Source organism: Astyanax mexicanus, chromosome 22 (genome assembly GCF_023375975.1).
Source record: "Astyanax mexicanus isolate ESR-SI-001 chromosome 22, AstMex3_surface, whole genome shotgun sequence".
NCBI lineage: Eukaryota > Metazoa > Chordata > Actinopteri > Characiformes > Acestrorhamphidae > Astyanax > Astyanax mexicanus.
In genome coordinates, this window is record NC_064429.1 from 11,713,132 (window position 1) to 11,727,010 (window position 13,879).

The 13,879-nt window shown below is 38.0% G+C and overlaps 1 protein-coding gene across 1 annotated transcript; it reads left to right on the forward strand.

Moving 5' to 3' along the window:
- The first annotated feature begins 888 nt into the window (after positions 1-888).
- On the forward strand, positions 889-11,154 carry fgf10b (fibroblast growth factor 10b). The gene is made up of 3 exons (XM_007239076.4): positions 889-1,201; positions 8,415-8,518; positions 8,780-11,154. Exons 1-3 carry the CDS (start codon positions 946-948, stop codon positions 8,969-8,971), a joined length of 552 nt encoding a protein of 183 aa, XP_007239138.1. The 5' UTR covers positions 889-945; the 3' UTR covers positions 8,972-11,154.
- Positions 11,155-13,879: the final 2,725 nt, after the last annotated feature.

Below are 13,879 nucleotides of genomic sequence, written 5' to 3' on the forward strand. Positions count from 1 at the left end.
AATTGGCCTCTGTCCACTTTATTATTTACAATGACAAAGAGGGATCATGCTTCTTTACTGTGTGTATATCAGTGAAACACTGTATATGTATTACACCCAGTTGTAGTCCAGATCACTCAACCAGATACTAACACAACACAGAAAGATCATAGTGCTTAGGAGTTCCATTAACTTACATACACCCAGTGTCTAAAGTCTGTATGCACCCAGACTGTCTATACTCCTAGCATCTCTATAAATTCTACACATAGAGACACAAGTATCTCTATAACCCTACACTTTTTATACACCCAGTGTCTCTATATACTCCCAAAGTAAACAGGGTATCTCTATAATCTCTATACATGTAGATAAAATATATTTACAAGAGTGTTTATGTACCCAGTGTGTCTATATTCCTAAAGCCTATATACACCCAGAGTGTCCTATACTCCTAGAATTTCTATACACAGAATGTGTTTGTATACTTCTAGTGTTAATACTTAAATACTTAGTGTTAAACCACCCAGTATTTCTATACTACATTAGTCTGTATACTCCAAGAGTCAGTATAAACCCAGTGTCTCTATACTACTTTAATCTCTATACACCTAGAGTGTGTGTGTGGTGTGTATATCGCTGTGTGTGTGTTTGATGTGTGTGTGTGTGTGGTGTGTATATCGGAGTGTGTGAGTGTATGTGTGTGTGCAGTGTGTGTGTTTGATGTGTGTGTGTGTGTGGTGTGTATATCGGTGTGTGTCTGTGGTGTGTATAATCGGTGTGTGTGACCGTGTGTGGTGTGTATATCGGTTTGTGTGTGTGTGTGTGTGTGTGTGGGAGGGAGGGAGGGAGGGAGGGAGGAGAGTTAGCGGGCTTTAAGCTGCGGGTCAGTCCGCGCGCGCTGGGTATTGTGAAGCTCGTGTTGTTCTGAACCGGCGATGCTCCTGCGCCCTGAGGCGCGCGGCCATGGCCGCATGCGCACGTAGTAGGTGCGTTCTGCGCGCGCTCGCGGCGCTCTGGCTGCTGCTGCTGCTCGTGAGCGCGGCGGCGAGAAGAGACGCGCTCGCGCTTAACGGCGGCGGGAACCGGAGGCACGCGCGGAGTTACGAACACCTGCAGGGAGACACGCGCCAGCGGAAACTCTTCAACTACCAGAGAATGTTCCTCCGGATAGACAACAGCGGCCGCGTGAACGGCACGCGCAGCAGAACCGACCCGCACTGTGAGTAACCAACTCATACTGGATACACTATTACTGCTCAAATTTATACTGGATACACTCATACTGCTTAAATTCATAGGGAACAGCTCATTCTTATAGACTATTAATATCATACTGGATACACTCATGCTGTATAAACGTATTATATATAAACTCATACTGTATAAACTCATACTGGATACACTATTACTGCTCAAATTTATACTGGATACACTCATACTGCTTAAATTCATACAGCTCATTCTTATACACTATTAATATCATACTGGATACACTCATGCTGTATAAAAGTATTCTATATAAACTCATACTGTATAAACTCATACTGGATACACTATTACTGCTCAAATTTATACTGGATACACTCATACTGCTTAAATTCATACAGCTCATTCTTATACACTATTAATATCATACTGGATACACTCATGCTGTATAAAAGTATTCTATATAAACTCATACTGTATAAACTCATACTGGATAAACGTATACTGCTCATTATTATATAGTAACAAACTCATGCTTAATAAACTCATACTGCTTAAACCTGTTCTGTTTAAACTTATACTGGAGAAACACATACTGCTCTTTATTGTATCAAATTCATACTGCTGAAATTTATACTGATTAAGCTCTTACTACTTATTATTGAGTATTAAACTCCTACTGGTTAACCTCATACTGGTCAAAATTATAAAGCATTAAACTCATATTGGATAAATAAATACTGCTTCTCATACTACAATATTAAAGTCATACTGGTTATTATTGTAGAGTATTAAACTCATAGTTATAATTCAGATGGGGATGGAAGCTGTTTTAGTGTAATAAACTTCAGCAGTATAAAAATATCTCTATCTCTCTTCAAAAATCTGAGAGTAATTATCCCACACACTTCCTCCCGAGCGTTTCCTCACTCAGCAGAGCAGAGCCCAGAGTTTAGTGTGAAGATCTCAACAACATCAAACTACCAGACAGATGCTGAGATTATACTGCAGTGCTCAGAACTTTGTATAGAATTTAGAGTTTTCTATATTTCTGTATAAATTTGACCTAAAACTTCATTAGATTACTAAAAGTCCTGAAAGAAAGAAAAACACACCAAACAGAACAGACACAAATAGTATGCTTGCTTAAATGATTAGCAGATCATCTGAAGGTAAAATTAGAGTCAGGTTTCAATCAGTAGGATGATAAATCAGGTAAGAGTGGTCGGAGCCTGATTTATTTAAAGAACATAGATCTGTCAACATCTGATCTTTACAGTAGATGTTTGTGGAAGTGTATCATGGCACAAACATAGGAGATTTCTGAGGACTTTAGAAAAAGAGTTGTTGATGCTCATCAGAATGGAAAAGGTTACAAAACCATTTATAAAGAGTTTGGACACCAATTAACAGTCAGACATATTACGATGTACAAATGAAAGAAACTCAGTACCATTGTTACCCTCCCCAGTAGTGTGCATCAACATAGATCACGCCTACAGCAAGGCGTGTAATAGTCCACCAACTCACAAACCATGAGAGGGAACTTCTAAGCAACTGAAGGCCTTTCTCTGTTTGGCACATGCCAGTGGGCTCATGGGTTACAAGTCTAATATCTGAGTCTCATTTGCTTTATTTGGTTTTCCTTATTAACTTTTAGGACTTTTAGGATTATGTATTTGATTATAGAAAATTTAAAAGGTACACAAACTCTTAATCACCTGGATCAGAGGCTGATTAGATGGAGGCTTAATGTGTGTGTGTGTGTGTGTGTGTTCCTCTAATGTGTTTAACAGTGAAGATGTTTCATCATTACTCATATGGTGCCCATGTGTAGATAAGAGCCTTCCTGTTTCCTCAGTGTGTGTGTGAGTGTGTGTTGCCCTGGTAGTCTGAGGACACTGTGGAAGGAACTGAAAAAGCAGATAAATCTAATTATCAAACAGTATTAAACTCATACTGGACATAATGTGTGTATTATTTTTCAGGAGAGGTCTGAGTATGTTGTATGTGTGAGTAAGTCTGAGTATGTTTGCTAAACGTCTGCTTGACCCTTGCTGTAAGTACTCGGAAAGGTACTCAGGTATACTCAGGTGTGTTTAGGTACTCAGGTACGCTGCACCTCACCTGCCCTTTCCCGTAGCTGTGAAGCCTCTGGACTCCAGACAGCCCCAGTCAATAAGGGTGTAATCAGCCATCACAATGGGGACAGGAAGTGTCTGTGTCTGCTGATCCAGTGAGTGAGTGTGTGTGTGTGTGTGTGTTTCAGTGTTTAAGATAAGCTAAGTCCAGCTTTGATAACAGCGCTGAGGCAGCACACATTTACACATCACTTACACACAGCCGAGTGATGGTGAGATTCACATACTCACTAAACTTTTCAGTACTAATAACTGTAATTATAAAGAATGTTGAGTATTTTTAATGGCTACAGCTGAATTATTCAGGACATTTTTAACAATAATATTGATGAAAGCTATGTATACTTTTGTGTATTGCAAATCCTGTTTTATTAGTTTACATTTATTAGTTGATAATTGATTTTATAATTCTATAATACATACTGTACAATCTGCTGTTTCATGTCTGGATGAATTAGGACATATTTAGCTAGCGCTCTAGTTAGGTCAAAATTAGCATTAAAACAGATTGCCTTCAGACTGCCTTCATTGAGTTTACTGCACAGTCTAAAGTACCATGATTCCCAGTTTGTCCAGTAAGTGTAAGTGTTGTAAAATTACAGTTTATGTTTTTATTATCAAACTGTTGACATTTCCATCAAATTACATTATCAAGGCTTAGCCAAGTTACTATGCTCCAGTTTAAGCCCAGAGCTCCTGTCAGTAAATTAGCATGTACCGGTGACCATTAAATGCAGATAAAATCCATTTTATGTTAACATCAGACTTACACATGTTCGCATTCTTATTTCATCATAAATGTTTTATTAGACTGTGTGAACAGTCCATGTTTCCAGATAACACTGAGTCGTAAAGTGTTGGAAACTGGAAAGCACAGAAGACAGTCAGTTTGAGGCGAGTAGGGGATGATCTGGACATGAAGCAGTTAGCACTATGCTAAGACTATGAACACCTTGTGAAGTATAAACACCTGTTAGCCTGCATGATCTCTCCAGCTGCAATTTAAAACTACAGGAGAAGCAGAGCTTCAGACTGTGGACATGTCCTGACTGGTGTTTACTGGTTTAAAGTTGACAGTTTTTTAAAGTGAATTATGAGCTGTTAGCATGCTAACATGTGGGAGATGTAAGGATGTAGGTTAGCTTTGATGCAGCTGCTGTTTCCTACTGTTTGAATATCAGCACATCAAAGGCGGCCATGCTGCAGGTGAAGAAGCAGAGGGGACAAAAGCGCTAAGTCTGTGGGACTGGAGTTACGAGCGGGAACAGAGACAGCACTAATGCTGCTGTCCTCAGGCTAGACGCAGGGTTAGCCACCGCAGGCTTTGATGCTGCTCTGAAAGAAGTGAGGTTTTGCATTAGAAAAGATCACTGATGCTGGAAGAACAGCAGAACTCTGGGGATGTGACAACACACCTGGATCAGCTTCAGTCAGGTGCATTAGAGTCTCAGAGAGACTCAGGCTCAATCATTTCAGTAGAAAACCTCCACAGACTGACCTCAATTAGTGTTTAATTACGTTTAGTAATGCGGGTGGTGGAAACGATCTGAGATATTAGTGAGATATTCACTTTAAAAACCTATAGATGTGTTAAAGGTCACGCTGTTGGTGTTTTCGGTGGATTCTGGTCTGGCGTGGAGATGTTCCTCAGGGATCTGAGAGTGTTTAGCCTGCTGTTAGCTGATGTTGTGCTGTTGGAGCATCTAACGCAGCATTTGGTGTAATATGGCGTCAGAACCCATAACCGCAGACACCCTCAGATTTATGGGGATTCCACTGCAAAACTGTCCCACGTGCCAGCCACACGGCCTGCTGGGTAATTTCACAGTGGGTAGGAGCATGCTTTCAGCAGGATCAAATCACGTTAATTACTTAAATGTGGTTTAACTGGTATTATCTAATTGTCTCTTAGGCAACATGTTAAGGCATCAGATGAACAACTGGGTGTATAATGTTTATAGTGGATATAAAAGGTTTTAGAACAGATTAAAAGGGGATTTAAGGTGTCTAAAGGAATTTAGGCCAGGTGTTCTGGGTGAATAAAAAGTTTTAGGCTGAGTGTAGTGATTTTAGGGTTGGCATAAAGAGCTTTTGGCCTGGTGTTGGGGCTCAGGGGTTGTATAAGGGGCTTTAGGGCTCGTATAGCGGGTTTTGCTGGATATAAGGGGCTGTAGGTTGGATGTAGGGGGCTTTTAGCTCAATATAAGAGGTTACAGGCCACGTCTAAAGGGTTTAAAGAGTGGATATAAGGACTGTAGGCTGAGTGTAGAGGGTTTAGGGTGGATTAAAGGGGATAAAGGCCGGATGTAGGGAGTTTAATGTGGATATAAAGAAATGTAGGTTGGGTGTAGATGGTTTAAGATAGATATAAAGGTCTATAGGTCAGATATAGAGGGTTTAGGGTGAATAAAAGGCCAGGTGAAGGAGGTTTAATGTGTATATAAGGGTTGGCAGGCTGTGCATAAGGGGGTTTAGGGTGGACATATAGGTCTGTAGGCTGGGTGTAGAGGGGTTTATAGTAAATGTAAGCGGATAAAGGTTGGGTGTAGAGGGTTTAGGGTGGATGTAAGGGTCTGTAGGCTGATGTGGAGGGTTTAAGGAGGATATACGGTTATGTAGGCTGGGTATAGAGGGTTTAGGGTGCATATAAAGGCCTGTAGGCTGGGTGTAGAGGTTTAAATGTGGATATACAGCAAGGGGCTAAATGCCGGGTGTAGAAGATTTAGGGTGGATGTAAAGGGCTTGTTGTTGTGTTGTAGTAAGTTGGATAAAAATCATCGTGAAAGACCACCAGAGCAGAATGTGTGTTGTTTAAGTGAACAGGGTGAGATAACTGTTTTTCTGGTTTATCCTGACACATCTAAACCCAGAGAAACTCATCATTCTGCTCCATAAACTACGACCACTGCTTTTGTTTTTCACTAGAAAAGCATCATCTCAGCTATAAAACGTGGTAAAGTGTTGGCAGCACTTTATGGAAAAAACAATCATACAAACACACACACACGCATACACACACACCAGCAGACGAAGTGTGAGTTTGTTGCACGCGACATTTACTCACAGCAAACAGAGCATGGTGAGACACACACACACACACACTGGACAGCAAGTTAGGGAAAAATGTTAATTTGCCCAACAATCAGAGCACATTTAAATATTTCGGGAATTCTGCCTCACAAAAAAAACATGCAGCTTTTTACAGTCTCTCTCTCTCTCTCTCTCTCTCTCCTTCAGTGTGTGTCAGAGTGTCTCTCGCCCTGTATTCAGAGCAGTATAATGCAGGGATTTACAGTAACTCACTGTTTTCTCTGTACAGTTTGTGGTTATTTTAGTTCTGCAGTGAAAAAACGACTTCAAAGCCACTACCTGAGAGCAGACATGTGCTTTTCAGAGTGTGTGTGTGTGAATGTGGGGTGTGGATTATGGTCCATATGGCTTTATGTGTTGTCAAAAATGCGTGTAAGCTCAAATCCCAAAATCACTGCGTTGATCTTAAAAGTAAGTGCATGGTTGTCTTTGTACATTCTACTGATCTAATATAATTAACACACACACACACACACACCTTGTCTGCTAACAGCCCCTAGCATTAACTCTCGCTCTGTTGAGTGTTTAAAGATGAAACAATTTTTTTAAAAACTACAAATCTGTTTTAAAATATTTATTGAGCACTGAACATTATTAAAAACCCAGAAGACAAACCAACAAAGCACAATACATTTACCACAGCAGCACTATTCTAATCGCTTATTTCATTAATTCAATCAGTGTGTCATAAATTTACCTCAGTGATGCTGTTTACCTAAGCAGTGCTATTTTGGCTATATATGTACCTCAGCAGTCCCATTCTAATCACGAATTTACCTCAGCAGTGCTGCTCAAGTCACATGTAAGTGAAATTTACGCTACTAACGCTACTATACTAGTCCTGTACAGCTCGTATCTTTCAACTGGAAGCAGCCAGTTTGTGAAGACGTAGTAAACTGAGTAAACTGATAGTGAGTGTGTTAAGTGTGTAAGCTGAGTGCTTTATTTACTTTAATTATTGTGGGTAGAGAGTAAAAAAATGTAACCTGGCGCTTTGATATGAGCGGCTACTGAAAAAAAGTCCTAATATCAGAGAAAACTCTGCAATGTGACTTAAAATAAATGAGTCAATTTTCAATATAAATTATTTTGCCATTTTCAGTCAAACAAATTTGGTTGCCAAGTATTCGGTCCACCTGTAGTATATATATAATACATATGGGACATATTATTAATAATGTATAAATATAAATTGTTGTGTCAATCACTGTGGTGTGTGTCTGTGTAGTGTGAGAGTCCTTCATTCATCTCTCTCTTTCTCTCTCTCTCTCTCTCTCTCTCTTTGATCATGACTCACTGATGTTGCTCTAATCTGTCTTTCTGTCATCCTGCCATTCTTCTGTTCCTCATCCTTTCATCCTGCCACTGTTTACTGAGAAACAGATAGTTTTACTGCTTCATCTGATACCTGCAACCCAGCACGCCCTCTCTACACACACACACACACACAGAATGCTGACCAGTTGTGTGATGGCCCCCTCTCTGTGTTCTGGTAGGAGTGTGTGAATGAACTGATCTGAACAAGGTGAATCAACAGCTTTAGTTCTCCAGTACTAGAATCTAATTATCCATAGTGTGTGTGTGTGGGTGTGTGTGTGTGGGTGTGTGTGCATGTGTCTGTGTGATCAAAGGACAAACCCCTCATATTCACACACGCCACACACACACTGAGGTTATCACACAAAGAGATAACAAAGCCTCACACACACTACACTGCATGTGTGAGTGTGTGTGTGTGTGTGTGTGTGTGAACTACAACCTGACTGATGTGTTCTGGAGATCAAAGGTCATGCCAAAGAGTGACACTAATACCCTTACAGACACACACACACACACACACACACACACACACACACACTGTCTGCTAATAGCCCCTACTGTTAGCTCTCGTCAGATGACTGTTTAAAGCTGAAATGTGTTGAAACAGACTGAGACTGGACTAATGTGTGTGTGTGTGTGTGTGTGTGCGCGCATGTGTGTGTGTGTGTGTTGCAGGCATTCTGGAGATTACGTCTGTGGATGTGGGGGTTGTAGCCATCCGGGGGCTCAGCAGCAACTATTATCTGGCCATCAGTAAGAAAGGAGAAGTGTATGGAGAGGTGAGTGTCATCACACACACACACACACACACACACACACACACACACTCCAACAGCACTGCTGTATTGGATACACTTACTGTACCAGCACAACACACACTAACACCTCATGCACCACCACCATGCTAATCACTGCTAATCACTGCTGTATCTGATCTATCGGCTCTATCTTCACAAACATGTGGGCATATATAGTATTTATCTGTGCTAATTAGTTTGTTGGTAGTATACTCACAGTATGTGTGTGTGTGTGTGTTCCAGAGAGAGTATGGTGTGAACTGCAGGCTGAAGGAGCGTATTGAGGAGAACGGCTACAACACCTACTCATCAGCGCAGTGGAGGAACCGGAGGAGAGCCATGTTTGTGGGTTTGAGCGCTAACGGCCGCCCGATGAGGGGCAGGAAAACACGCAGGAAGAACACGGCCACGCACTTCCTGCCCATCCTCGTCTGAGCGGACACACCGAGACACACCGGCACCAGAGACACGATGAGGACGAGACACTACAGAGCTGAGATCTGTACACAGCTCCTCCAGTTCCTCCTGCTGCTGCAGCCGGACCCACCTGATAACACTGCTCCCTGTGTGTGATCCTGATTCTTCTTTTGGATATAATAATGGCACATAGTACCACAACTTTGCCAAATCAGTTTAAAGAGTTGGACAAGAACGAGAGGCTGTTCAGACTCGGGGGCTTAAAGGAAAAGTCTGGCAAAAAAAAAACAAATATACACAAATTACCACCCAGCTCAACTCCTAAATATACTCTATACCTGTTACAGAAACAAACAGCAGTGCCCATCTTAGAGCCTGAACTGTGTACCTGTGCTACAGTCTATACTAGAGTCTGTACTAGTCTGTATTGGGTCTGTACTAGAGACTAATACAGTCTGTATTAGTCTGTGCTAGTCTGTACTAGAGTCTGTACTCTGTGCTACAATCTGTATTAGTCTGTGCTACAGTCTGCACTAGAGTCTGTACTCTTCTGTTCTATAGGTTGTGCTACAGTCTGTACTACAGTATGTACTCTTCTGTGCTATAGGTTGTGCTACAGTCTGTGCCACAGTCTGTGCTATCATCTGTGGTAAAGTCTGGATTAGTCTGTGCTACATTCTGTGCTATAGTCTGTACAACAGTCTGTGCTATAGTCTGTACTAGTCTGTGCTACAATCTGTACTCTTCTGTGCTATAGTCTGTGCTACAGTCTGTGCTATAGTCTGTATTAGTCTGTGCTACACTCTGTGCTATAGTCTGTACAACAGACTGTACTAGTCTGTGCTACAGTCTGTACTGGTCTGTGCTACAGTCTGTATTAATCTGTGCTACAATCTGTACTCTTCTGTACTCTAATTTACTACAGTCTGTGCTTTAAGTGTGCGCTGCAATCAATATTGTAGACTGCACTACAGTCTGTACTACACTCAGTTCTCTTCTGTGCTATAGTCTGTTCTACGTTCTGTACTAAACTTCACGCTAAAATCTGTACTACTCTACTACAGTTTGCACTACTGTCTGTACAAGTCTGTCAAATAGTCTGTACTATAATCTGTACTCTGATTTGTACTATATCCCATAATACAGTTGTGTACACAGGTTTTCTGACCTGTCGCTTTAATGTACTGTGAAACCTGTGAAACTATAGAGGTCAGTATATGGTTTCAGAACACGTGAGAACCGTACTGACAGATGGAGGAGAGGAATCTCCACAGGACGCTGGAGGCTCTGAATCCAGATCAGTTTTTAGTTATTACTGTAATACTGAGACTGAGATTAACTCACTAAACCTGGAATCAGCATAATTTACTGTATTCTGGACCCAAATCACGGAACTGTGTCGTGGAAATTATGCATGGAGCAGGATGCTGGATCGGGAACTTGGAGCTTGATCTAGAAAGTGGATTATGGAACTGGATCATGTATTCAGGGCAGCGGATTGGATCTTGGAACTGGTTTCTGAAGCTAAATCAGGACACATTACTGGATCTATAAACAGTTTATGGAACCAGAACGTGGAACAGGTACCTGGAACTGGAGTGAAAACATGGAACTTGATGCTGAAAGTGTATTATGGAAGTGGATCATGGATCCAGAGCGTGGATGGAACTGGATCTCAAAACTGGATCCTAGAATCGGAGTATTTTACTGGATCCAGATCAAGTTTATTACTTGAAAGCATAAAACTGGATCCTAGAACCACAGAATAGAACTGGATCCTAGAACCACAGAATAGAACTGGATCCTAGAACCACAGAATAGAACTGGATCCTAGAACAAGAGCATGGTTTTTGTTCCTGGACTTGGAGTATGGAACTATATAATGGAACCAGAGCGTGAAAATTAATCCTGGAACCGGATTCTTGAGTCGGAGCATATGACTGGACCCTGTAAATGTATCTGGACCCGGGATGTGGAACTGGGTCCTGGACCTGGATCGTTTTACTAGACTGTGAAACAGGAGAATGGAACCGGTCACCTGACGACCCGAGGGTCATTAGAGGCGTTTGTAAACACAGCTCTTGACTGCTTTCTGATATATTATTTATTTGTATACTATTTAAGAGCAAAATGAATGAAGTGTATGTAATAAAAGCAGCTTTCTGTACTTTATATCAAATAAAAGCTATTTTCTCACTCTTGTACAGAGTCTGAGTACATCTGTTCACTCATCACCAGTTACTGTGTGTGATTAGCTATACATCTCAAGGTGTAATAATCAATAAATCAATTGATTAATGAATCAATAAACCTTAAAACTGTTACTCTCATTTTATATTCAATGTACCTGAGCCTTTACAATCAATAGCTTAAAACAACAGAGAAAAAAATGGATTAAAAAAGTTGAAAATTTAGCAGAACTAATTTAAAATGATCATATAAAAATTAATCTAAGATATAGAAAAGTTAAATATAAACAAAAAAATAAAAAAAAAGAAAAAAGCTAAAATGTAAACATAAAAATTACTAAAAATATATAACTAAAGTATTAAATATACTTAGTGTATAAAAATACTAAAAAACTTTTAAGAAAAATATGAAACTAAAAAAAATATTCAGGAAGAATAAAAAAAAGAAAAATGCTAAAATATAAACATAAAAATATAATCAAATAAGTGTATAAAATAATAAGAAAATTATAACAGTACTAACCGTACTATATTAATAACACTACAAAATAAGATTAAACAAAATGTAACTATTACAATTTGAAGAGGAATAAAACTAAAACAATTAACAGACAAAATAAATAAATAAACATATTTCTAAACAGATAATTAAGATATGTTAGTGTATAAAATAATAAGAAAATATAAACAGAAAAACATAACAGTTCTTATAAACGTAGCAAACACAACAAAAATAGGATTAAAAATGAGAGTTGGTTAATAATAATAACATTACTTATAAGATTTAAAAAAAATAAGTATTACAATTTGCAAAGGAAAAAAATAAAACAGGTGATACAGACAAATAAATACATAAATAAACACACATATATATTTCTAAACATAAGATTTTATTGTGATTAACACAAAAAAAAGTTTTTTGCTGGCTTTTGTAGAATGTAGAATGTAACTGTAGCACCATTTAAGGTGGAACGGATAATTCGTGTAAAAAGCTAAATGTAACCTTAGAATTAGGACCACACACGCACACAGAGATATTTTCCACTACGCTTTCTTTCCTTATTAACTCAAATCTCTCTCTTTTAACCGAAACATTCCTCTTTATTTCCATTACACCCGCATTTTTACAGGAACACACACAAGCGGAAAACTCGCTAATAACTGCGCGCTATCTGCAGATTTACCAACAGCTCCGCGGATACAGTGGAAAAAGCTGAAATCAGGGTTAATGAGGGGCAAAACTACCCCAGATTACAGAGTTTCTCAACATTTCTCACAACAAACCTGCTGTAAAAGAGAAAAGAGCAAAAAACAGGCCTTATAAACAACACTGACACTAACGGAGATGAGACTGCACCACAAATTAACTGCAATAAACAATATTATTTTACTTTAATAGTATTTTAACACAATTTAATGCTAATAATATGATGACAATAAAATAGCATGATGCTAATGGATGCTACACCCTTTTAAAAAGGTAGTGATTTTCTTTTGTTATCATTATATTAAAATATTGGGGACATAGGGGAAAAATTATGATAAAGAAACAAATGAAAAATGAAAAAAAAAACATTTCAAAAACAGATTAACTATAAAGTTTCTGATGATTCATAAAAAAACCATATTAATGGTAAAATAAAATATATTTAAATGATCAAATTGAATCAAATAGTAAGAAAAAAAACAAGAAAACCCCAATAAGCATGAAAACTGAAACTAAACTACTAAATATATACAAACATATATACTATGATAAATAATAATAATAATATTATTAATAAAAAACATATAACAACCAAAAACAACTAAACACGTAGAATATTCAGACATAGGACAAAAATGGGTCATATATTCTCAATAAATGTTTTTTTCTTTTCTTTTTTACAAAGATTACAGAGACAACTAACATTAAATTTTAAAAATGATTAAATTGAATCAAATAACTAAGAAAAAAGTCAAGAAAATAATCATAACATTAAAATTTAACTGCTAAATATATACATACATATATAAAATTATAAATAATAATAATAATAATAATAATAATAATAATAATAATAATAATAATAATAATAAACACTAAAAAACATGTAGAATATTCAGACATTGGTCAAATACTGGTCATATATCCTCAATGAATGCTTTGTTTTTTAGTTGTTTTTTTTTACAAAAATGACAAAGGAAACTAAGATTTCATTTTTGGATTTTTTGTAACTGGAATACAGACTCACATTCACATTAATGTAAATAACTCCTTAATAACAATAATCTCATTACTATATCAAAGATTTGTCTTGATAGCCCTAACACAAGTGATCTAAATAACGATACCCAAATGGGAAAATGAAATAAATTATAATGAGACTAATTCTAATTATATTCAAATAATATTAACATATTATTTTCTTGCACATATAACTTACATTTTTTTTATTTTAACCATTTATATGTCTCTTTGTATTGGACGTAGATATGCCTTGTACAGTATACTAAAACGAACTAAATTAATAAACAAATACATTTTAGTATGGAATGGTGTAATAAGCAAAAGATGGTTTGTTGCCTGAGGGCAACATTATACCATAGAGTGTTAAACTACATGCGCACTGTTAAGTAATTTCTCCAAAAAAGTTAATTAAAATAAATAAACCTTTAAATGTTAGTGAAAGTTAATGCTACAGTTTGAGGGACTCTTATTTTGAAATGGTTGAAAGTCAAACCGGAGGTTCCCCCG

What these genes read in the sequence shown, in the direction of transcription:
- fgf10b (XM_007239076.4), top strand. Translation starts at nt 946, where the DNA reads ATGGCCGCATGCGCACGTAGTAGGTGCGTTCTGCGCGCGCTCGCGGCG. An exon ending in CAGCAGAACCGACCCGCACT is followed by an intron (nt 1,202 to 8,414) that starts GTGAGTAACCAA and finishes TGTGTGTTGCAG; the next exon opens with GCATTCTGGAGATTACGTCT. An exon ending in AAGGAGAAGTGTATGGAGAG is followed by an intron (nt 8,519 to 8,779) that starts GTGAGTGTCATC and finishes TGTGTGTTCCAG; the next exon opens with AGAGAGTATGGTGTGAACTG.